Genomic DNA, 25674 nt, shown 5'->3' with positions numbered 1-25674 from the left:
GGGGCGGCCGAGGGGGCGGGCTCCGCGTCTGCGCACCGGGACACATAGGCGGAAGTGGCGCGCTGGCGCCGGCGGGCGGCGACCACCCGGGCGGAGGCTGCGGGCGCGCGCGGAAGTGCAGGTGTTGGCGAGGAGGGAGAGGAGGTGATGGCGGCGCACCTGGGGAGGCGAGACTGCCCATCCGGCTGAGGCGCCACACCGGCTCTGAGGTCGGCGCGCCCCCCGGGGCCCTGCTCGGCGTTTGGGACCGGGACTTCTCTGGCCCCACAGAACCTTGTCACTGCCCACTTTCGGCAGCCTGTAATTAGGTTGCGGGGAGCGAGTGTGGTCGGGGCGCCAGGAGCGGGTGACTTCCTTTCTTAAAGAGCAGCCACCTGCTTGCTGGGTGTCCTGGGAGGAGCATCGGTCCATTCTCGCCCCTTTCCCCTTCCGGCGGGCGACAAGTCCTCAGGCCTCGTCCAGGGGGTCCTTTCAGCGGTGCTCTGGGCCTCTGGAGAAGCGCCAGGCTGCCTGCATCCCCCAGACTATTTTTAGCTTAGGACTTCTTCCGGCTTCTGCGTTGTATAAGGGCCCTCTGCTTTACTATGAACTTGGCCTTTCCACTTGCCTGGCGGTGGAAGGTGATTATTCTGTCCTGGTTACTAAATCCATGTCATAAACTTCAGAGGTTCTGCGAGCTCCTGCAGTCTTTGCAGTTGAATGACCTCCTGTTTTAATTTTTCTCTTAAAAAATAAACAGTGAAAGTGGAAGAGGGAATAATTTGGTGTGCTAACAGGGGAGAGGATTGGGCGTGTGCGTTTCTTCTACATTAGATTTCAAACACTTAGAAGTGTTCTTTAATTAAACGTGTCTCTAAAATTGAGTTGCTTTGGAACTTGGAAGAGAAAGATACAGCCAACATTTGAAAATAATTTAATGTTATTTCTACCTCTTGTGATGTATATTAAATCCTAATTTTAGTATTCTCCCGTGGAAACGGAGTATCCTTACAAAAGTAGTGCACACAATCGTGAACTTTGTGAAATGAAGTGTGTACAAAATAATGGGACAGAATCTCATTTTTCTGTATTTTATAATCATACTCCATAGGTCATGATCATCAATATTCATAGTCAATCAAGATATAATGCAAAAATCTTATTTTTAACATTGAGTGTGATAAAGTATGGAATCGCATTTTCTCAGGTTACTCGCACTGTAATGACATTTTTTTCATTACCTACCTTTTTGTAATGGGGGATAATTATCCTAAATGTTGAAAAAGACTAGATTAAGAAACTAACTGAAATATTTATTACCAGTTGTTTATATTTTTTAAATGTTTGCTGTATGCTGAAATTGCTACCTTTTAATTCCATTTTAGTATTTATTTTGAATGATTTGTACTTGCAAGGAACTAAAGTTCAGTATCTGTTGGCTTTAGGAATAGGGCTGAAGACAGTGATTCACATCTACTTTTTCACACTTTTTGTACTTTAGTATAAAGAGTTTGTACTTTAGTTAGTTCGGGGTTACCGTGAACTTTTAAAGAAAAAAAAAGACTTGTTTGAAAAGAAATTTTAATGCCATGCTTTTTTTTTTTTTTTTACTCTGCAGTAACAAGGGCTTTGGCCAGTTTGTTCAGATGATAATGTCAGTCGTGGGTATTTTAAATGGAAGGGCTCTGGCAAACGTTAGGAATCACAGTTATTGGCTATCAGAAATTGCAGTGTCTTCTCATCTGTCACACAATCTGACCAGTGATAGGAAAAAAGTATGTTCTGGTTTGTAAAACAGGACTGTATTCTAAATGCAAGGTGCTTAAAGGCAAAATTTTTGGTGCCTCCAGAAAGGAAAGGTAACCAGTTTATTTCCATTGGAATTTGTAGTAGAGATGTCAGTATCTTAAAAATGGTAGTATCAGAAGATTTTAACTCTGTATCTGGCATAAACCTGTAGCTCATAAGATTGCCAATAAATGTGTTAGAAGTGAAAATATGTTGAAAGGAGTACAATAATGTTGATTAAATAGTGTATACTGAAATGCAATAGAGTCCTTTATTTACCAAAGTAAACTTTTGTTATATGCTAGAACTTGATGATATGAAGATGACATCACTTTTCCCTTAAGAAATTCGTAAGCATGTAGGAGAAGTGGACATGAAAAAAAAAAAAAACTATACCATTATGATTTCGGTATTGGTAAAAATATATATAATATGCCCTGTGAGTCCTGGGAACCAACCTTTTTTTTTTTTAACTTTTAGGACTTTTTAGCAGAGGTGCAGTATGGTCAGAATTCATGTTGAGCTTTGTAAATGATGGCTCAGTAAGGGAAGAAGAGATTATAGGCAGACTAATCCAGTATTCGAGACAAGAGAAAACAGATGCTTAATGGGAGGGTTGGAAACATATATTTATGAATGTAGAATCAACTAGAATCTTGGCAAAATATAGAATGTGAGGAAAAGAGTCTAACTTCCAGATTTTTAACTTGTGTGGTTATGTTTAATAGTAAGTACTCTTAAATGAGATTGGTATTATAAGAGGAAGGAGAGGTTTGTTTTGAGGGGAAAATAATGAGTTCAGTTTAGGACATTTTTAATATGAGGTGCAAGTGGGGTTTATGAGTAGAAGTATCAAAGAAGCATTTGGAAATAGTGATCTGGATCTCAGGAGAGGAGTCTGCATAGGAAATCCAGACCTCATTTCCAACTACACATCAAAGGGGTGAACATACTTTAGCAGATGGTAACCCCTGAGCAGTAATTGAAAAGTTGAGTATTAGTAGGTAGCCTTAAGGACTTGTACTATAGGCCAGCCACTTTTACAGGTATTTGATGTAATCCTGAGAAAAGTTCCATGATAGATGCATTTATTATCCACCTTTTAAAAATACAGAATCTGAAATTCAGAGAGGTTAATAATTTGTCCGAGGCTCCACAGCCAACTAGCAAAGCCAGCTGAACTCAACTCTATCAAAATTCCACAGCCTGAGGAAAGCACCATGCTATATTGCCTCCTCATAAAATTAGCTGTGATTTTATGGAGTTGTTATAATATGCCCAGCAGTGTGCTAAATTACAGACATCTCATTTGAAGAGGATTTGGGGAAAGGATTACTTGCTGGAGAGATTTTTTGAAACCAATAAAAGTAGGAAAGAGAGGTCGTCTAGAACTTTTATTCTATATGTATAGGTAAATATATAATCATTTGTATTTTTCTCCCAACTTGTTCTTTCTATAAGATTTTCAGTTTGCCCATAAAGTTCACTAATGCCACAGTACTAGAAAAATCACATTCAACTGCTGGCTAGGGTTTGAGGGCATTCAGAGGAAGGACCGATCTATTTGGTTCATTTTAGGATTGAGTGCAGAGTTTATGCTGGATACCAAGTATGCAGAGACGAATTAGATTGAAGTCTTGCCTTTCAAGTTCTGTTCTCTCCCAGCTAGGGCAATTTTGGGAGGGGACATTAAAATTGATCTTCAAATCCTGACCTAGAAATCAAAGACCAGGCTGAAAGAACATCATGAGCAAAGGCTAGGGTGTCTGAAAGTTCATGGTGTATCTCAGGAATGAAATCATAGGCCATTGTGGCTAGTAGAGCTTAGCGTTTGATTAAGGAAGTAGAAGAAGAAGCTTAAAAACCCATGTGGGGCCAGATTAACTTGAATACTCTTGTCTCCATCTCTCTATATCCATTTTTACCCATATGAAAGATACTTAAGGGTTTTGTTTCTTCTGAATTCAAGCACAGATTTGATCCAATGTTAAGAGAAGATAATTTAATGTACGGTTTATAAAGGAAGTCATTTCAAGAGGATGCTGCAGTATAGTTGTAAACATTTTACTGAGAATGATTGAAACATAGTTTGGGAAGCAAGAACAATGTAAAGAGAAGAAACATAAAGGAAAAGAAACAGTACAATTTATTAAAATTATATGTTTTCTGTTCAGAAATACAGCAGATACTCTGTAAAATAAATATTTATTTGATGTCTGAGTTTGGTTGCAAGGTGTATTCACAACCTTGCAAATCTAAATTACTGGAAAGAGCTTAGTTAATTTCTGTAAATCGGTAAATTAGTAGTGATCATGAAGGAGGTTTTTTTTTTTTTTTTTAAGATTTATTTATTTATTTAATTTCCCCCCCTCCCCTGGTTGTCTGTTCTTGGTGTCTGTTTGCTGCGTCTTGTTTCTTTGTCCGCTTCTGTTGTCATCAGCGGCACGGGAAGTGTGGGCGGTGCCATTCCTGGGCAGGCTGCACTTTCTTTTTCACGCTGGGCGGCTTTCCTCACGGGCGCACTCCTTTGCGCGTGGGGCTCCCCCACGCGGGGGACACCCTTTGCGTGGCACGGCACTCCTTGCGCGCATCTGCGCTGCACATGGCCAGCTCCACACGGGTCAAGGAGGCCCGGGGTTTGAACCGCGGACCTCCCATATGGTAGACAGACGCCCTAACCACTGGGCCAAAGTCCGTTTCCCTTTTTTTTTTTTTTTTAAGATTTATTTTTATTTATTTAATTCCCCTCCCCTCCCCCGCTTGACTGTTTTCTGTGTCTTTTTGCTGCGTCTTGTTTCTTTGTCCGCTTCTGTTGTCATCAGCTGCACGGGAAGTGTTGGCGGTGCCATTCCTCGGCAGGCTGCACTTTCTTTCGCGCTGTGCGGCTCTCCTTACGGGTACACTCCTTGCGTGTGGGGCTCCCCTACGCGGGGGACACCCCTGCGTGGGGCGGCACCCCTTGCGCGCATCAGCACTGCGCATGGACCAGCTCCACACGGGTCAAGGAGGCCCGGGGTTTGAACCGCGGACCTCCCATGTGGTAGACGGATGCCCTAACCTCTGGGCCAAAGTCCGTTTCCATGAAGGAGGTTTTTAAGACATTTGAAGCCTTCTGTGGGAGAGTGTGGGCTATGATGTGGGCCACTGACCATGAGGTGCAGTGGTGCTCAGAGATGTATTCACCAAATGCAATGAATATCTCATGATGATGGAGGAGGTTGTTATGGGGGGAGGAGTGGGGGGAGGGGGCTGGGAGGTATATGGGGATCTCATATTTTTATAATGTAACATTAAAAAAATAAAGACCAAAAAAACCCAAAACCAAACAAACAAACAAAAAAAAACAAGTTTCTTTTAAAAAGCTTTCCAGGGGAGCATATGTGGCTCAAGCAGATGAGTGAGGCCCTGGGTTTGATTACTGGTACCTCCTAAAAGCAAACAACAAGCAAACCAAACAAGAAAACCAACTCAGGGGAGCCAGTGTGGCTCAGTGGCTGAGCACCAGCTTCGGCTTCACACATTACGATGTCCCGGGTTCAATCCCTGGTCCTGATTCCTAAAAATAATAAAATTTTTTAAAAAAGATTTCCAAAGGAGATCTTAGTCAAAATTATCTCTATAAATCCTGAGTCCTCAACTAGAGCCCAAATGTTTGTTCTCAGTGGATTTGTGACAGAAGCAGTCTTTTCTAGGGAAATAATTTTTTCTTTGTAGTTTTGTTCTGTTCTTGTTGTAATTCTTCAGTCTTTTCTCAACCTTTACCTGGAATTCATTTTTTTCAGTTTATATGTATTCAAAGAGAAATCAACAGTCATCTGTGGTACCTTCATAATTTTTTTCACAGACTGACAAAGAATGACTAGTTTTCTTACTTGTAATCCCAAAGACTCTTTGTATTAAAATAATTTTATCTGAAGGAAGAAAACTTTTTATAAAACCCAAGAGACGTTATTGCTACTATTTAGAGCATCAGTTCTTTATTCTTTTCTGTAATTAAAGGTTTACTTTAAGGATATAATACATTGACTTGTGGGTTTTAAAAATTATATATTTCAGATAAAGACATACTTTGAGATGAGAAATACTAGGTAGCTTTTGGGTCTTGTGGAAATAAACATGGTATATATTTAATTTAGTGGTGTTTATTGGTCTTTTTCAGGTATAGATAAATTGTTTTTGGTTATTGGAAGCTTGAGTAAGGAGTCTGTATAATTTTAAAGTGTGATTTGGAATATGATATGGGTATAATATTTTACTCAATGATCTAAATGTGTTGCTTTAATTGCTTATTTCCTATCTTAGACCTTGACTCAAATAAGCAAAAAGAAGAACTGAACAAGACAGGAAATTAACAAAAATAACTTGGAAGCACTGAATGCAGCAAAATAAGAACAATGGATCTCAAGTTCAGCAACTCCAGGAAATATATTTCTATCACTGTCCCTTCCAAAACCCAAACAATGTCACCACACATCAAATCAATAGATGACATCGTTGTACTCGGCATAAATCTCAGCAGATTTAACAAACTTACTCAATTTTTCATATGTATTGCTGGGGTTTTTGTATTTTACCTAATTTATGGATATTTACAGGTAATAAAGTAATTATTTGTAATATGTTTATTACAGTTCAGATCAGTTTGGGCAAATTTTAAGGACTTACTGAAAATGTTAAGATGTTTTCCTTTATTTTCGGGTACCAATTTGTTGATAAATGATTTTTTAATATAAAAGTAGAAAAAGGCCTATTAACAATAAGTCTGTTGCAAACAGAACCAAAATTTCAGAGTTAAGTGTTTTATTTTAAGGGGGACTGAAGGCAGAGACTCTATCTTGAAAATTTTTAATTATAAAAATACACTTTATGTTATATTTAATAAAATTGCTGATTGCAACCATATGTTTTTATGTTTTAAAAGAAAGAATAATTCAGGTATTAGTTGGTATTTTAGAACATAATTTTCCAACAAACATCCAAAGCATAACATCCAAAACTGAATGATGGCACAAAAGCCATATTCCAATTTCTTATTCACTCTTGATTCTTGGAGCCAATAATTAATGGTCATTTTTGCAAAATTATATCAGGATATTTTATATTTTTCCAAGGGTACCTTTTTAATCCTGTAATAACTGAATGATCAAATATTTTTTTAAACACTTTTGTGTTCTCTTATTTTTCTGTAGTTTTTGCCTGTGCAAAACATGTATAAAATTGCAGCAGTTTGTCTCATATTGATATTGCATTAGGGATAGTTGCATACATTTGGCTATCAGCAGGTTCCTGACCTTCCAGGTCATGGGCTGGGTGGGTGAAGATCCAGACCATTGTAAACAGGAATGTTCAGATAGGAACTAATCTTATTAATAGTTCATTAGTGAATATTTTCACCCATTACCAACTTTGCTTTTTTATGCAACTTCCTAACATGAAAGAATATTTGTCATTCAAAAGAAAAGTGATGTACCTCTGTAAAAATTTCAGATATATTTTATTATTGATAAGAGTGATCTTAACAATTACTTTTTTCATTATCTTACTGAGATGAAATAAGGCAAATCTAAGTAAGAGGATAGAATTGTGACTTTAGTTCTTGGTTAACATGCAAGAATGCTGTAAAGAGTGTTAGTGTAAAGCAAATAAAAATAGAAACTAAAAGTATTTATAATAAAAACTTCTTTCCCCACAAGATGTAAAAACAGCTGTCACAATGAAGAAACATTAGAAAATAGTAAATTCTATCAAAGTTGAAATTTCTTACTGATAAACATTTTTTTTCTTTCAGAAACCGTTACTACCAAATAGCTATTACAAAGAAAAATGAGTTGAATATTTGCACTACAAATACAATTTGTATTCTATTAAATTATTTGATTAATGAGCAGAGATTTTAATTTTGATTGGTATATGCACAGTTTCTTTTAAAATTACATAAATGATTGATAATTATGTTTGTAACATTACCACTTTCACCTTGTAAAAACTGACACACCTACTCACTCTTACATATAATTGCATTTTAAAATATTTCAGAGAAAATAGTCGGGGGTTGGTAATGAATAAGTTGTTATATACAGAAAAATACTTATCCAAAAATCAAAGTATCTTGTGTTATTTTCATACCTTAGAGCTTATAAACCAGAAAAATTTTGAAACATGCATGAACATAAAATTTTTAACAATTTGGGAAATTATACAGCATCCTAAATGTACAAAATCTAGTGCAATGTTTAGTTTTTCCTTTTGAAAATAAATTTATGCATAAATATCTATTTTAAGTTATTTAAATATAGTTGAAATATAAGGACAGGTCAAATTTAGTGAAAAGTTAGCCCATAAAATTTAAGCCAGGTAACTTCGTAAGACGAACTCTTAATAACTTATTAAGAATGGCTTGTCATGAACAATTGACGTAAATGTTACTTCATGACAGAAGATGATGTTTAGTCAAATTAATCATTCCCTCTGAGGAGAGGTGTTATGTAGTCTGTGGCACAAAATTTCAAACATCTCAATTATCTATTTGCCCTGATCGTGTTCCTACGGAAAACAGCCCTGAGATGATAGGTTTCTAATGAAATAGACTTTTTATGTAGTAAAAACATCATTGCTATCTAAAACCCCCATCCCCTTAATTTTTCTGATTTTCATACCTTGGTGTCTAGTGTCAACTTTTTGGAGATGGCTTCTGTCTTCTTTAATTTATTTCAGAGAAGGCTTGTGAGTTGATGTTTTGGAGGGTGGGGGAGCTTAGTCTCTGTTTTAAAATGTATTTAAAGGAATTCGTTATTGTGAGAAAATTGGTGTTGCCCTAGAGCTTAATATTATTCATGTGTTTTTTGACAGGAATTAATATTTTCAGTGGAGGGTTTTAAGTCCTATGGCTGGTACCTTACATTAGTGCAGTTTGGGTTTTACTCCATATTTGGCCTAATAGAACTTCAACTCATTCAGGACAAAAGGAGAAGGTATGTGGTTTGTTTTTATTTTTTTATAAAGTTCACTAGTAGTAGTTGTCTTTTTTTTTTTTTTTTTCAATTTTACTTTTTAGGTATACAAAGTCTATTATGCAGAAGATTTACATTTCCCATTAGTAGAACATAGCTAATATCAAGAATCTTTATCAATATAATCAACTTACTTAAAATTATTAAATATTTGTATTTCCTTAGTTTATACAGTGAAATAAAGTGAGGCCTCTCTCTAAGTGTAATATTACCAAAGAATAAAAAAATGTAGTTTAGGCTCAACTTAAAGTAAGGTGTATCTTCTTAAAACAGAAGGAAGTACTCGTGTGATTTTAGAAATTTCACTGAAATAGATGTGATTGTTGAGAGGTTTACAGTGCTACTAATAACAGTGATGTATGAAATAACAGTAACTGTTATATAGTGGTTTCTAAAATGTGTAGTTAATGTTTTATGGGATATATTATGAGTAACATTGTCATATTTGTAATATCCAGTGGCTGGAATTGCATTCTTGATTACTAAGAAAATGTCTTCATTAACATTTCTTTTCATGAAAACCAAAAGGGCTTGTTTGGTGATATTTTTTAAAGTAATTTGTATAGATTGAGAAATATCTTGAAATATTTTAATGGCATATGGAACAGTATTAAATATGTAATAAAAACATACTGAAGATAGAAATTTGAAGATGAAATGCTCTTGGGAAATATAAGAACTATGGTTATCACACCCTAATTTATAAATATTTTATGTATATATTAAGCAGTTTAAATGTAATAAGAAATTATAATACCTCGGTTCTCTCTTCATTGATAAGAATTTTTAATGAAAATTAAAATTTTTCATCATTTTTTTCATATAGTAGTTTTGAAGGTTCTATGAAGATAACTTCAGTTTTTAAATATTCAAATCTGTAACACTAGTGTTTCTTCACAAGTCACTTTTTACCTCCTAACCTTTCTTTATTGTTAGTAGACTGTTGATAGCAGTGATAGGGAAAATGTTTGAATCTGAAGATTTCTTTTTCATGATTTTCATGTTCTGAAACTCTGCAGACTTAGCCGTAGGTGATAGAAGAGAAAGTATTAACTCCATCTGCCAAGACTAATTTTCAAGGAGGCCTAAGGAATCATTACCTGTTACAAACTATAAGGCCTCTGATTGGTCCTAAGGTAAAAGAAACTAGTGCTGTCTTAATTAAATGAAAAGTGACAAAAAGATGATGTGTCTTTGGTTAAATTTCAGAAGGTAACACCACCCTATCAGCTACCCAAATGACATGTACAATGCGCCTCAAGCCATTTATATCCCATACTTTAAACCATATGACCAAACCATGTTTAAAAACAAAATCATTTATGTTTGATGTAGATATAAATGGAGGAATTTGGGAGGAGAATTTATAGACTTACAATAAATATAATTATAAATTGAAACCTTTTCATTCCAAGCAAGAAGTGTTTAAATAAAGGAATGATATCATGAAAATATGCCCAATCACATATTCTCATTACTGAATTTTATTTAAATTTTATTTAAGCAGTCTAATTGCTCTTTAGACTGTTAATTAACCAAACCTTTTCCTTCCTTCCTCTATTCGTATAAATACTGAAAGGATACAGGATTTGGAATCAGAAAACAGATTTTGGTGTGGGCACTGCCTTTATTATTATTAACTCTCTCAAGACCTGAGAAAGTTCCTTAGATTTTTAATTTTGAGGATCAATCATTTTGTAAAGCACTGTATGCCCTAAGTATACTACTTGTTATGATTACCTTATAACTTTATTACTTTATGTGAGCTTTTAATAAAGGAGAAATTCAAATTGGTGTTGAAGGGGATTTTTTTTTTTAATTACAATTTTTCCACTATTTCTAAAAAGTAAGCAAATGGAGTACTCAATAAAAATAGAAATAATGAGAATCCAATGGGTAAGTGAATGAAACTTAGCTCCCTATTTTACCAATGAGGAAACAAAGACCTAGAGGAGGGCTGAGATTTCCATGAATCATATAACAAGTTGCTGTCAGCACTGGAAACTTTTTATTTAGGTCTCCTGAATTTCAGGCTGGTATTTCTGCTACTTTTTCTAATCGTTATTCCTTATGATCTTTCTGACTTATACTTTTATTTTCTGGCCACCATTTGCAGTGTATCCGTCCATGAGGAAATTTGGGTACAGGGACTGTATCATTACCTGGAGAATTAATGCAGTCCTCCTTGACTGATGATATAGCACTAGGGTTAAACCCCATGGACAGCATTTCTCTGTGTGTCTGTACACTGGTGCATACGGGCATGTCAAAAGATTTCAACTTGGATTTTAAATGTTGATCACTGTATTGGTGAATAGGAAAGGCCTCAAATTGAAATGCAAATGTAATTCTAATTTAATTTTTCCAGTAAATCATTTTACCTTATATCTGACCATAAAAAAGAAATGGAGGAACTTTGTTCCCTTGATTTAAACCTGAACACAGATCCTGAAATGTAAATTAGATCTAAGAGTGCAGCATAATCAGATTAGGTGAATAGTGCTTCATTGGGGTAGTGGTTTGTGTTAGTCACACCAGTGTACAAGATTATTCTTCATACCATAAACCATCTGGTCAAAGTTAGCAAATGCTCACAGTAATAGCCCAAAACTCTAAAGATGTCCAGTTCAGAATCTCCTTTAGGAAGTTCAGAAAGCACCAAAAATAGAAGATTTGGGATTATGAGGACAGAGTCTGATTCTTCAATTTACAGGTGATTATTATAACATTATATAGAACACAGTGATGATCCTTTGACTATAATGATTATTCGTAGGGTGTTGTGGCAATACAGATTTTAATCTGGACTTTAAAACACATGATACTTCTGCTAGAGAATTCTGCTCTGGTTATTATAGCAGAATGGACAGCTGTATTTTTCCTAATGCTAGATGGAAACATTAGGAAATAGAACAAGAACTTGGAAGTTAAAGATTAGTCAAGATGCCTTTTACCATTATAGAAACCAATATTAAAACATACATGTATTTTTTTCTAAATTTACTCAAGACAGTTTTCATCTGTAGCTATAACTAATGTTAAAAAATCTTTCATCAGTTATGCCTTCAGTGAGAATCTAACTCTCTTTTCATGTGGTTGAGAGTTGTCATTAATGATTAAGTAAAAATATATTATTTTCCCAATATTTTTATAAAAGTAAACAGTATAACTTTAAGAATAGTGCTATTTTTACCAATATTTCTAGACACGTTAACCAGAAATTAGAAAAGTAATTAGACATTTACAAAACACATTGTAAACACGTTATCTTACAGTAGTATGATTTGGATCTCAAAATGAAGGTTTTAAAAATTGTCTTTTACAGAATACCAGGAAAAACCTACATGATAATAGCTTTTCTTACTGTGGGTACTATGGGGTTATCAAATACTTCCTTGGGCTACCTGAATTATCCTACCCAAGTCATCTTCAAGTGCTGCAAATTGATTCCTGTTATGCTAGGAGGAGTTTTTATTCAAGGTATAGTAATGATATATTTTCATACTATTTAAAACTAATAGGATATGTTATGGCATCTAGCATTAGGAAAAATATTAAACTTAAATTAATTTTTTTCATTGTACATTCTAAATATTGTAAAAATTCTGAGTAAGGTCTTTAAAAACAACAAAGTATTAAAACACTGATAACTTCTGTGATATACCTTAGTATCGGAAATCAATAATTTGGACTCATGAAAAAAGAAGTATATTATTTTATTCTTTTAGTCTCAGAATCTACCACATTTCCAAAAGTAATGTATTCACATTTTGAAGGCCTACCTCATATACCTGGAAATCTCCTTCTTTCAATTCTTGCATTCTTCTCTTTAGGGATCCCCTCTCTACCTCCATTATAAAAATGGACAGTTCTCATGTTAAAGTCAAGGTTAACCTGAACAGAACAGCTTTTTTTTTTTTAATCAACCATGCTGGGTTACTGACTTGTTTGATTCCCACTAAGTTACAAGCTATGTGGAAATAGCAGTAGAAGAGGCAATAATAGTAACAAGTAATGGAACACAAAGTGTTTTCATGGGAAAATTCGTGTGGTACTAATCAAGTGTTTCCATATCACTAAAGTTCTTATTCAACCTCACTTCATTTTATGTATTAAATGCCTTCCCGATACGTGTGTCAGCTACTTCACATATAATTTACAATTTCAAGATAACTGTTCACACAGGAAAAAAAATTGAACTTGGTACCTATTAAAACACAAATTTTAACATCCTAACTGACAGGGCACTTATTATGATATTGCCTTCCAATCCTTATAAAACATCACACTACATGCTTTCATTTTTTAAAGGTAGATATACTAAAATATGGTTCTCACCTACCTACATGTTTTCTAATTATATTATTTACAAACTTAAACAGTTACGTAGCCTGAATCTCATTATTCTAATATTTTGTAAACTTTGAAAATACAAGAAAATCCATTGCCTTAAATTATACAGAAAATAAAATAGGTACTAATTTCCATGAACTTTTTAAATGTTTGAGGATGCCCATTATTCTTGCTATCAGTTTTCTACAAAATATATTTATTTACTTACTAACAACAGATAAAGGAGGATCAGTTCATTTCTAATTCATAAGGGCATGTTGGGGCTCATTGGTAGTTCAATCGGCAGAAACCCTTCTACGTCTATCTGATGGACTTGACATAAATGTTCGTCATCTGTTTTTGACATTGGATATAAAAAGCTTTTCTTGGCTAAACACATAGACTCAAACTATTCTGAGTAGTGTTTGCATAACAGGGTTGACTTGCATCTGTTATCCATAGGAAAGCGTTATAATATTGCAGATGTGTCTGCTGCGCTATGCATGAGCCTGGGCCTAATATGGTTTACCCTTGCTGACAGCACCATTGCACCAAATTTCAACCTGACAGGTAAGGATTTTATTTGTAGTCCCAGATTTTAGACATTTTTATTTAGATTATTATTAAAATTTCATAAAGATTTTAAGTGTTAGTGTGACTTCTGTGATTCTCATGTCTAACCTGAAATTTTCAGGCTTTCTATATAAAATACTATAGAAGTATTAGATAAGCAATCACTGTTTTTATTATTCTTGCATTTTCACATATCAAGAGGCTGTTTGCCCAGCCAAACAAAATTTTCGGTTAACAAGCACATGATAAATTCTTATGAGTTTAACTGGAAATGTATAAATGAATTATAGGGAACTTATAATAGTATTTTTATTTTCATGTTTAAAAATCCTTTGAAACTTGCACATTTACTTGCCATTTCTTTAGCTAATAAAGTGGTACTGTGCTTCATAACTAAACTGTATAATATAAATCTGGTCACAACCTTAAACTGCTTCAAGCTTCCACCAATAACAGTATTCTCCGTAGTGTGTTAAACAGAATTTTTAAAATCATTGCTTTTCGGGGAACCCTAACACCACCCTCAGGATCAGTGATTTGCTGGAAGGACTCACAGAACTCAAAAAAGCTGCAATACTCACATAATAGTTTATTATAGCAAAAGAACACAGATTAAAATCAGCAAAGAGAATAGACGCCATAGCATAAGGGGAGAGTACCACATATGAGCTTCTAGTTGTCATCTCCCAGTGCAGTCATGTGGACAGCACTTGATTCTCCCAGCAGTGATGTGTGGCAGCACACACACGGTGTCCTTGGTGTCCAGGGTTTTACTGGTGCTTGGCCTCAGTCATGTAGGCTTGGCTGACCATAAATAAGTCTCGAGCCAATACCGGATGGCCCTCACCATAAATCACATTTTAACACAAACTGTCTGGCATGGCCCAAGACCATCACTGTAAGTTGTATTGTTAGCAGGGACTACCTGGCATGATGCAAGGCTGCCAGGTAAACCAAGGACACCAAAGTTAATCACTTAAAGGACTTGTAGCAACTGGGCAAGAGCCAGCTCTTTGGGCAAATTCAGATTTAAAAAAAAAAGAATAGGTGTTACCATATGTTTAGAAATAAAAATTTTAACTTAAGTGCTAATCCTTTCTGAGTTCAATGGAAATACTTGTGAAGAGAATTAGAACCCATCAATACTTCCTTATGGTGAACACTGTTCCTGATCCTTGATATATAAGAATATGTTATAAAGAAGATGAGATTAACTATTGAGATGGTTACTCAGATAGTCATAGGTAAAACTGAATGTATAAAGTGTTTATATCAGAATTCACTTATTCAAATAAATGTCCCTCTTTAAAATATATCCCTCAGGATGTGATTCAGGTATTTTGATGCTGTTATCATTGTTCAGAACATTTCTGGAATGTCTTTAAATATCCTTAGAGGAATTGAGACATTCTTTTCAGGATCCTCAATAATAGCATTCTATTTTCTTTGGAAGATGGATTCAGTATTTAAAACAAGTGAAAAAGCAATGAGAATAAGATTTGGTGACTAAACTGTGTATGATTAGGTAATAAATATAAAAGGTAATAAAAGGCCAAATATGAAAATTTGAAGATCTTCATTCAGTTAGGTGCATGCATGTATACTTATATTTTTTTCTATTACCTATGGTTGCTTATACACTAAAAAAACGAATCCTTCCTTAAACCCTACTTGGCATGACATTGAGTCATGCTATTGGTGGTGACAGCATTAATTCAGTTTATTAGTGTACGGTTTTTTTTTAAGATCAGATTTTACTTTTTTAGCCCAATTAAATTACTGATTAAACCTAATTACAGTTTGCATGTTGAAATAAGTTGGTTTTTTCTTCTTATACCTTCTTGAAGGTGTGTTCCTTATCTCCTTGGCACTATGTGCAGATGCTGTCATTGGAAATGTTCAAGAAAAAGCGATGAAACTGCATAATGCTTCTAATTCAGAAATGGTAAGTAAGCTAGTGCTTTTTCTTCCTGTCAAACAGACTCAAAAATAGGGATTTATTTTATTTTATTAAATACTAATGGTATTGAAAACTTGCATTGTATTTTTCAACGAGTTTATCATCATTACCTGAAAAGTAATACATTCAAACATTACGGGAAGGTAAAAAGTAAAAGCACTACTACCAAGAGGTTAATACTGCTTATATTCGGGAAATTTTTCCTCATTGATTTACGGAATTTTTTATATGTTAAAAAATACTTGCTACATCTTTTCTGTCATCTTTGTCTTTGTGTTATTTTTCACTTGGAAGATTTTAATTTTTATGTAGTCCAGATTATCAGTCTTTTCCTTCACGGCTTCTGGCTTTGTATCACTCTTGAAAAGGGCTTTCCCACTCTCAGATTATAAAAGGTTCACCCTTGTCCATTAGTTTTTTTGTGTTGTTTTGTTTTTTTACTTTTACAATTATGTGTTTTTGTTTATTTTTCAATATACTTTTTTTTTAAAGAAACTTAGATTACATAAATGTTATACAAAAACTTTAGTGGATTCCCATATACCCTGCTCCCTAGCCCTCCCACATTTTCCCACATCAACAACATCTTTCATTAGTGTGGTATATTTGACACAAATAATGGACACATCTTGGAGCATTGCCACAAGTGACAATTATAGTTTACGTTGTAGTTTACCCTCTCTTCCACACATTTTTTTCAAGTTATTACAAGATATACAATGGCCTATATCTGTCATTGCATTGTCATTCAGGATAATTCCCAGGTCCCGAAAATGCCCCCAAATTATGCCTGTTTTTCCCTCTGCCTCCCCTCAGAACCTCCAGTAGTCACTGCCTCCACATCCATGATAAAAGTTCTTTCATTGCTAGGACCACAACAAGTTTATAGTAGAGCAACTATAAATCTACTCTAGTCCCTCATCCATTCCTCAATTCTGAGGATTCTATGATGGTAATCCCACTCCACCTCTAATTGAGAGGGGACTTAGATCCCATGGGGCAGGTGGATGGGACTTTGTTGCTTGAACTGCAGACTCTATCTCTTCCTTAAGATGGTCATTGTCAATCATCATCTCCTTGTTAGTTGTCCTGAGTGAGTCCAGTGAACTGAAGAGTTGGTGTTACACATCTGTTGAGATTCAGGGCTCAAATGGCGCATGGATGGACCAAAGATTTAAGTCTCTTGGACATATAGCTGTCAAGTCTAGTACTAACTGTAGGTTCATATAGTGAGGCAGCAGAGCCATGTGTAGGGAAAATACAGCTGAATCCAGTTCTGTCACATTGGGGAGTATAAATTCCAAAGTAGGGCCCACTGACAAGGCACCAAACTCCTGAGCTGTCTGTCCTGCCTATAGTGTCTGGATGTCTCCAGAGCCTTCAGGAGACCCGCTATTTGAGGTAATATTTACTTTGACAGTCAATGAGATCCTGCTGAGATGTGCGTAAGTATAACCTCTGAAATGACCTCCTGACTCACTTTGAAGGCTCTTAGCCATATAATTACCCTTTCCCCCTTTTGGTCAAGGTCTTTTTCCAGTTGCATTACTAGTTGGTGCTTGTAGTAATCCCTTAGTGCCAGAGAGGCCCATCAGGAGTCATGTCCCATGCTGAGGGGAAGGTAATGCATTTATAAGCTGAGAGAGAGGCCACATTTGAGCAATAAGGAGACTCTCAGGAGGTAATGCTTAGGAAACTATAATACTATGCTAAGTTTCAATTTCAAAAGTAAACATTTGTAAGTATGGAATGCAGTCCTATGTCCTATGATGATGTCCTATGATGATGAAAGAGGCTGTTGATGTGGGAAGAGTGGGGTGAGAGGGATGGGGGGTATATGGGGATCTCATATTTTTTTAATATAACATTTAAAAAATAAATAGAGGAAAAAAAAATTGGAAAAAAAAAAAAAGCTTCTACTCAACACCTTTGGATAAAATCCTCCAAGGCTGGGAGCTACTAGCTGCCACAAAAAAAAAAAAAAAAACATTTGTAAATACAGTCATTACAATCAACGGCCCGTTGGTGGTCCATCCTCCTTCAGGAGTCCCTGCCCCTGTACTCAGGGATTCTTGCTGTCCCATTAGAAAATGTGGCCGAGCTCTCCAGGATGGGAATTTAATATTTCTTTGGTTATTGTATGGATTTCCACCCACCATGACAGTGCCCCGTGAATACTTGAACACCTTCATATGCCTTTTAGATATGCCCCGGTGAACCTGCTCCCATGCATCCCCCATCTCTGACACCCCACACCTATCACACCTATGATCCTCCCCTGCCATAGTTGTAACCCTTGTGTGATCCAAAACTTCTTCAAAATTGAAGCCAACAAAATAACGGAATACAGTTAATAGGAAAATGATTGATAACGATGGTTTTAAAAATAACAAAAATACAAAAAAAAAATTTGTTTTAATTTGAAATAATAAAAAATAGAAAATTTTTAAAATTTTGAAGAGTATGTCTTTAGTCACTGTAAGATCTGTTGTCTTATATGTGCAGTGACATTTTCTGTTTATTCCCCCAGGGTCTTTTTTTTTTTATTTTTCCATTTTTGTCTTCAAAGAAGCTTTAGGTTACAGAAAAGTCACATACAGAATATAGATGATTCCCATCTACCCACTGTCCTCTCCTTTTTCCCCTTTCCCCTGTTAATAACATTTTACATGTAGGTGGTACATTTTTTACAATTGATGTACAAATATTGAAACCTTGCTACTAACCATGGTCAGTGATTTACATTGTGCTTCACATTTTGGACCATACACTTTTATTTGATGTGGTTTGTATCCATCCTTACAGGATCATGTAGAACAGTTCCATCGCCCCAAAAATGTCCCGTGTTCCATCTATTCTATTCCTGTCTCCCTCTCCCCTCAGGACCCACAGTTAACACCAAGATTAACTCATTGAAGAACATCATTTATAGTTTCTTGCAACAACATTGAGGGCTTAACATACAGGCCTGTCCTCCCCTTTTAGGCACTGCCTATGCTCTCAAGAGATGCCCGCCCCTCTCTTTGAGATCACAGCAGGCCTCCCCAGGGTGGGTGTCCAACATCGGTTAGTTGTATGATTTCCTTTCTTAAGTGTTTCATCCAATCCAAACCTTGTGTGAAGTGACATTGGGAGGTTTTTTTTTTATATTCTTCCAGAAGACTATCCATTTATCCTAGCACCATTTATTGAACAATTCATGTTTGCCAGCTGCCTTTATATGCCTTCTCTAACATATTCTGATGTTGTAGGGGTTTGTATTCTTTTGTTTGTTTGTTTGTTTTATTATTTGGGGGGTATATTCTTCTGGCCTTATTTCTGCAGCAATACCGTATAACGATAGGTGCTTTATCCTACATTTCCCATCTGTTAGGACTTAACCCACCATTGTTCCTTTTATTTTTTGGAATGTTACTGCCAATAGTTTTTCTGGGGTGTTCATATTCCAAATAAAGTAGAAATCCTATTGTTGTGGTTGGTATGGCCTAGAATTATAAATTATTCTAGGGAGAATATATCTATATACTTCTTTCAATCTAAGAATAACGTTTGACTTTCCTTTTATTCAAGTGTTTTGTGTTTCATATATGTCCCATGATGTTTAAAGTTTTTTTCATGTAAATTCAGCACATTTCTGATTAAATTTATTGCTAGTTTCATCAACTTGCTGTTGTTACTGTTGTGAATGATATCTTTTCTTCCAATATATTTTCTAAGCGGTTGGTATTTGTATACAGGAAAGCTATTTTGCTGGGGGGGCTGCGGAGGTAATAACCAACCACTTTGCTGAAGCGATGGGGCAGGCATGCCCCATTAAGTAGTCCCTAGTAACATAGAGACTTTGATCTCACCCAAGAGTTTTCTGGATCATCAGAACCACTCTTTTCACATAAGGTGAGGATGATTTCAGGGGAGAATTAAGGACACGTAGGTTGTTAGGAAGTTACTTTATTGCAGCAGTTAAGACTAGGCTCTGGAATAAGAAAGCCTCAGTCTATAAGACTGTGCTCAGTATTATTTGGCAAAAATTACTTAATATCTCTCAATTTTAGTTTCTTGATCTGAAAATTGGGGAACAATGATTAAAAGTTCTTGACACATAGCAGACATTTAAGTTAGAAAATGATGTTATTTACAAGTAGTGTAATAAACTGAAAAGAAAGGTTGGTAGGAAAATGGGGAAATTAAGCAATATACCATATACTACTAGTTTTCATTATATTTTAATAGGCTTTGCAACTTAATTTTTTTTCATGCTTAGTAAGTAGCTTTAAAGTTTTTTTGTACTGTTTTATATATATATTATTCTACTTTTAAATACCCAACATTAAAGTCTGGTTGGAATTCATACAAAAAATGAATAATTATGTAAGCATGTTTGAAAAGAGTGATACTGCTGTTTTATTTAATACATAAAATAAGGTGTAGACTTAGAAACAGTTAAAATCAGCCATCATTTCCAGAAAGTTAGGCCACATTGCAACATTGACGTTACTTTAGAAGTGTTTTGTTCTACAGACTTAATTGAATAAATTAATTGAGCCATATATTGAAAACCCTTAATTTTCCACTTTCGGTTTGATAGCACTTTTTCCACTTTATTTTTATCTACTCTAGGTTTTGTATTCGTATTCAATCGGTTTTGTGTACATTTTATTGGGATTGACATGCACTAGTGGATTACACCCTGCAGTAACATTTTGTTCAAAGGTAAACACTAATCACATAAATATCTTCCATTAAATAGTTTTCCCTGTATTTCTAATTCCCCTTATTCAAAATGGCTATTTTTTATGTAATTTGATAACTCCTTTAATGTAATGTATGCCTACCAAAAATTAATTCAGAAATGAAATGATTTATATTTAAATTTACTTTATCCTTGCCGTACCCTATAAGTTGGAATTTTTAATTTCATCGTTATTTTTCCATTAAATCAGACTAAGTAAGAATCTTTGCTTGACTGCATTGTTGAATGGCTTATTATTGCTCAAGAAGTTGATTAAAATCTGTGGTTTTATTTCATTTGTAATACCTCAGGGTTTGTTTTGCATTTTTCTAACAGGATTTTTTTTATTTGTTGTAGAATCCATTTCGGACCTATGGTTATGCTTTCCTTTTTTCCCTCACTGGTTATTTTGGGATCTCGTTTGTTCTGGCTTTGATTAAAATTTTTGGTGCACTTCTTGCTGTAACAGGTAGGAATGACTTACTTGCTTAGATTATAAAATAAACATTTGAATTTTCTCTGATGTTCTTTTCCAGAAGGTAAGGGCAGCATTTACTCTTCATTAAAAAGACAGTTGTCATTTCCACCCTTTTATTTTTAGGCTTCTGATATTTATTTAAAATTCTAAAGAAACTGATATTTCCCTCTTAATTTCTTATTTTGAAGGCTTAATTATAAAATCATATGCATACATTTGTCTAAATAGTAACTTTTAAATACATTAAAAGAACTCACTATTAAAAAGTGTGATGGAATGAATACCTTCAAGAAAAAATGCCTCCATATACTTTTGGTTTTTAACTTTGCATTTAAAGTCTGACACAGATGTATTTTAAACAAAGCTTGTTGGCGCTCTTACTGTACATTTTTAGGAAAGCCACCAGATTAGCTTTCCGTCCCACTAACAATTATTATGCATCTACTCTGTGCTGGGGCTTTGCAAGGTACTTTAGAATAATGAAACTTTTATTTGTTCTGCTTTAGAGGATTATACAGTCTAGTGAGGGGAAAAGATGACATGAAGTGCTACCTGTGTTGTTCGTGAAATGAATTGTCTAGATAATGAACGTGCCAGGGGTCTTCTCTAGAGAGGGAGCCCTGAGGACCAGGCCTGGGAGTAACCTGTAATGGCATGATGAAAACAGCCTGGGGGTGCCAGGGAATGTGGGGTCCAGGCCCAGCCTTTAGGTTTCATCACGTGTAACCTAGACAAGTCGCTCCTCCTCTCTGGGCCTCAATTCTTTATTTTGTGAAGTAACCAGGTTGGACCAGATCATCTCTAATCAGAGATCTGTAGGATTTATATGCATGGATATATATACACACATGTATCAGTCATATCTGATTTGGGTTTTTCATAATTTTCATGGAATACTTATTTTAATATCAAAGTAAAATAAATAAATGAATATCTCTCCCTTTGTGAGAGTATATTTGCATCCTAATTTTTCCCCTTATTTACTCTCCTTTCCAACGTTTGTATCCCTAATCATAAATGGAGGGAAGTGAATTGTAGATCAGGCTGCATCCATGATCTTTCAAGTCATCTCATGCTGTCAAGAAAGACTGCAGACTCAGACACTTTGCTCAGGTTCTGGTTTCACTTAGACACTAAGATAGTACTGTTCACAAGAGCCTGATGGCAGTCCATCCATATATACTTATTGAACTCTGTACTGATATAAAGAAGTGTGAAATACCTTCCTTGTTCTGAAGGTGCAGATAGATTTATTTCTCTCTCACCTGAAAGGAATCCAGAGGTGGTAATAGTAATTAATATGTGTATAGCACTTATGTAATTAATATATGTATAGCAATTATGTACCAGACACCAATATCATGTTAATATTGTTATCCGCTTTATAAATTTTATTGTTCCATTTTACTAATGGGTAAACTGAGGCACAAAGTGGTTAAGTGACTTGCCTACTGTCAACCAGCTAGTAAGATGCAAAGTCAGGTTTCAAACCCAGAGCATCTGGTTCCAGCCCTGTGCCTTAACCCCTGTCTTATACTACCCGCAGGGCTTGTGACATGAGCCTGTGATCTGTAGGAATCCAGGCTGCTTCTCTCTGCTCTGCCATCCTCACTGTGTTGCCCGCAGTCCATAGTGTTGGAGCACTAGACAGTATGTCCTCATTCTGGGCAGTAGGATGGCACTAGAGAAGATGAAAGCTACACAATTCCCCCTCTGGAGACTTCCTAGGAATTACACCAACACTTCTGCCCAAATTTATTGGCCAAAACTTAGCTGCGTGCCACTCCTAGCATGTGGAGTTCAAGAGGGATGCCCAGCTAACACCGGGGGTTCTTTCATGTAAAAGGAAAAAATAGATACTGGAAATCAGGCTCTGCCACATGTTTCCAAAAAACAGTTTCCTTTGTTATTCATTCATTCATTCATGCATTGAATATTAAGTGCCAGGGACTGTAGTCTGGGAATATAAGGATGAATAAAACAAGGAGCTAAGTAAAGCGCACAGTCTAGTGCAGGGGTTCTTAACAAGAGATCTGTAAGCTTGAAACTCAAAAAAAACATTATTCTTGTGGTACAGGTGTGATATAGTTATTAAATAATACACAGTATAGTGTGGACTTAGTAAAGAGTCCATGGTTTTTCCCTGACTGGCACAGGATCTGTGGGACAAAAAAGGTTAAGAACCCCTGGGCTAGTGGGAAGATAGCAAATTATCACAACTTAGGGAAACAAAGCTAAAATGGAGATATATGCAGACTTCCGTGGGAACTAGGTGGGCAAGGAAATCCTTTGACTGCTTGGGACAAGGGAAAGGGTTTCAGGCCTTAAGGACTTCCAGGTGTTCCTTGAAAGACAAGTGAAAGTTAGTGCAGATGGGTCAAGAAGCCTGCAGGGACTCAGTCCTATCGAGAGGTAACCATTGTTAGGATAGCAGGGTATCCTTCTAGGCTGTTATTTTTTAAGAATAGAATAACCCCTGCTCTACCCAATCATATTTCCCGTGGGAAAGCCTGCATTTCCTCTCTCCCAGTGAGTCTTTCTAAAGGAGGCATGCATTCGTGGTGCTGTGGCCTCCTCCAGAGTGCTTAGTTCATGTCCACTCCCCCCTACTGGGCTTCATCTCCAGAGTAACAAGGAAAGTGGCCTTTTTTTTTACCTTCCCATCATTTTCTGGGCACTTCACATAGATCCTGGCACATAGTTGGCACCATATTTGTTAAACGAATGCCTTATTGGAATTATTTATTTGTTAAATAAATGAATTCTGAAGACTTACCAAGATAGTAAACACATTCTTAACCAAACTTTCCTCCTACAGTGACAACAGGAAGAAAAGCAATGACCATTGTGCTGTCATTTATATTCTTTGCTAAGCCATTCACGTTTCAGTAAGTACTTCTCGTTTTTAGATACCATATTTTATATTAACTCCTAAATTACCTTAATTTCATCTTTTGTGCTTTTCCTATTTTGAAGCAAATGTATTAGTTTTTTAATAAATTATTGGGTTTTTTTTTTCTGTTACACTTTGTAAAAAATCTTTTACGTCTTGCCCCCTTAACTATTAATGTGTCTTCGGCTATTTGGGAATGCGTGTGATTTATTGTTGTGAATTTATTGTTTTGCTCCTAACCAGAGCCCAGTACAAATGTGACCCTGCTTCCTATTTGAAAGAATGTGAGCGGTGGTGTACATTGCTGAGACTGAGGGATCCTTCCTTGCAAATGTGTGTGTGTGTGTATAGATTTTAAATGTGTCTCTTCCCACAAAGGATTTGAGATAAGGAAGTGTGCTCTGTAAGTTGTGCCCTAATGATTTATTTAATTTGTGGCTTTTTATGAAGCCATTTTCTATTATCTTTACTGTCTAGTATGTATTTGAAATTAGCACTGTTTAAATCAGACCTATAAATTATCAATATATGAGTTTTTGAGTTGGAATAACCACAAACAAATTTCCATCAAGGTATTAGAGGCTTGCTTATTTTCTATACATTAGTTTTTCTTCCTGCATATACTAGCTATACATTAAATTAATCAATGATGATTTCCTAGATTTCTCAAGAATTTGTCCCTTTTAGTATTTTTTAAAATATCTTTTATCTGTATACACTCAACATAAGAGTATATATAAAGAATTTGTCTGGTCTGATGTAATAATCCTATTTGTTATTTTAATTGCATTACTGTAAGCCTGCCATAGCAAAATTTTATTTTATTGAAGAATTATGAAGACTGATTCTGTATTTAACAATAAATTGTTAACTTGATTTTAATCTCTTTCTTTTCCTTATTCCTTAGGTATGTGTGGTCTGGTTTGTTGGTTGTCCTTGGTATATTTCTCAATGTTTACAGCAAAAATATGGATAAAATAAGACTGCCATCACCGTGTGATCTAATTAAAAAATCACTGGAAGAGAGAAAGTCAAGGACTTTGGCACAAACTGTATAGGTATTGATTTGTTCTGTATAAAATAGAGTTTTATGGGAACAATCATCAATTAATTTCCAAAGGGATTATTATGAAAACCAAAGGATCTGAAGGAATACTATCAATTTGTGGATGAATTACTTTTCAGTTGGTTTCTTCAGAACGCTTGTTGGACTGTTTGACTTCTGAAGCCAGCAAGAGAGCCATTGTCTAGCACACAAGAATAAAATGTTGATATGAAGGACTGCAGTTGTTAGCAGTTTATTGAGGATTTTCACTGGAAATGGACCATGTTGCAATGCTAATTGGATATCATTCATGACATATCAAAGAAATTGATATGTAATAGATTGTTTTGTTTTCATTCCATTTTGGTGGTGTTATTTAAATTGATTCTCTGTTATAAGAGTGAACTAATGATACAAAGTCTAGAGGAAATATCGTTCATTATAAATAAAAATTATTCTCTGATTTTTTTTAAAGACTGTGTTAAAAACAATTATGTTATAAAGAAGGAAGTGAAGGTTATAATGAGGCTGTACATAAACTTTAAAATTTAGGCTTTTCTAATAATTTATTCTTCAGAGAAAACTTGCCTTTTAAGATCTGCCTAAAATACAGGCAAGAGTGAAGGGGACATTGCCCAGTGTCATGTGAATACTCTTCACCAAAGAAATGCTAAAAGATTTAATGATTGGAAATTCTTTTAAGTGAAGGAAAAGTAATTGATATCTTAAAACTATTATAAAACAATAAAATTATCATAGTTTTTCTCATTAAAGTAAGATTTAATTTGGAAGCTTTTAAGATGAAATAGGAGACAGCAGACTTGGCCCAGTGGTTAGGGCATTGTCTACCACATGGGAGGTCCACAGTTCAAACCCCGGGCCTCCTT

The 25674-nt window shown here is 35.4% G+C and overlaps 1 protein-coding gene across 2 annotated transcripts; it reads left to right on the top strand.

Annotated features, from left to right (window-relative positions):
• Positions 1-25261, top strand: SLC35B3 (solute carrier family 35 member B3). 2 transcript variants are annotated; one of them, XM_058285204.2, is made up of 10 exons: positions 1-209; positions 6070-6362; positions 8617-8738; positions 12103-12257; positions 13572-13679; positions 15530-15627; positions 20260-20352; positions 20729-20840; positions 23668-23737; positions 24650-25261. In XM_058285204.2, exons 2-10 carry the CDS (start codon positions 6162-6164, stop codon positions 24798-24800), a joined length of 1110 nt encoding a protein of 369 aa, XP_058141187.1. In that variant the 5' UTR covers positions 1-209; positions 6070-6161; the 3' UTR covers positions 24801-25261. The 2 variants fall into 2 exon arrangements, with proteins under 2 accessions (XP_058141187.1, XP_058141188.1); XM_058285205.2 differs by having other exon boundaries at positions 47-620.
• Positions 25262-25674: the final 413 nt, after the last annotated feature.

This window comes from Dasypus novemcinctus, chromosome 22 (assembly GCF_030445035.2).
Source record: "Dasypus novemcinctus isolate mDasNov1 chromosome 22, mDasNov1.1.hap2, whole genome shotgun sequence".
Taxonomy (NCBI): Eukaryota; Metazoa; Chordata; class Mammalia; order Cingulata; family Dasypodidae; genus Dasypus; species Dasypus novemcinctus.
Note: the sequence above shows the minus strand (reverse complement) of the source record. Positions and strands in the feature narration are given on the sequence as shown.

Bases quoted from the DNA above. Each gene is read 5' to 3' on its own strand.
- SLC35B3 (XM_058285204.2), top strand. From the start codon at position 6,162: ATGGATCTCAAGTTCAGCAACTCCAGGAAATATATTTCTATCACTGTC. The intron at 12,258-13,571 runs GTATAGTAATGA...TGTTATCCATAG, and splicing joins AGGAGGAGTTTTTATTCAAG to GAAAGCGTTATAATATTGCA. The intron at 20,841-23,667 runs GTAGGAATGACT...TTCCTCCTACAG, and splicing joins TGCACTTCTTGCTGTAACAG to TGACAACAGGAAGAAAAGCA.